At 48.7% G+C, this 694-nt stretch overlaps 1 protein-coding gene across 1 annotated transcript in view; it reads left to right on the top strand.

Moving 5' to 3' along the window:
• The window catches only part of LOC145877228 (stonustoxin subunit beta-like), a 1,829-nt gene extending 1,418 nt beyond the window's left edge, over positions 1-411 (top strand). The window contains exon 2 of the mRNA XM_082972518.1: positions 1-411. This exon is cut by the window's left edge and continues 444 nt beyond it. Within this exon, the coding sequence (XP_082828644.1) occupies positions 1-86 (86 nt within the window). The 3' untranslated portion in view covers positions 87-411.
• The last annotated feature ends 283 nt before the right edge of the window (positions 412-694 follow it).

Raw genomic sequence — 694 nt, 5'->3', positions numbered from 1 at the left:
TCACATTCACCTCCACATTCACTGAGCCCCTCTATCCAGGATTTAGGGTTCATTATGATGATTCCTCAGTGGAAATAATAACCTGACACACACACTGGACATTCACACACAGTGGATACACACATGCTGGACACACAGGACACACACTAGACAAACACACACACACACACACACACACTAGACAAACACACACACACTAGACAAACACACACACACACACACTGGACAAACAAACACACACACTGGACACACAAACACACACTGGAAACACACACACACGCTGGACAAGCTCACACTGGACACACACACACACACTGGACAAACACACACACACTGGACAAACCAACACACACACACGCTGGACAAGCTCACACTGGACAAACACACACACACTGGACAAACCAACACACCACACACACACACACACACACACACACACACACACACACACACACACACACACACACACACACACACACACACACACACACACACACAGACACACACACACACAAACACACTGGACACACACACACACACTGGACAAAAACACACGCGCACACACAGTGGACGCACACACAGTGGACACACACACACACAGTGGACGGACACACACACACACACACACACATACACACACACACACACAAACACAGTGGACACACACACACAGTGGACACACACACACACACAC

Source organism: Salmo salar, unplaced genomic scaffold (genome assembly GCF_965601325.2).
Source record: "Salmo salar unplaced genomic scaffold, fSalSal1 ptg000730l, whole genome shotgun sequence".
Lineage (NCBI taxonomy): Eukaryota > Metazoa > Chordata > Actinopteri > Salmoniformes > Salmonidae > Salmo > Salmo salar.
Note: the sequence above shows the minus strand (reverse complement) of the source record. Positions and strands in the feature narration are given on the sequence as shown.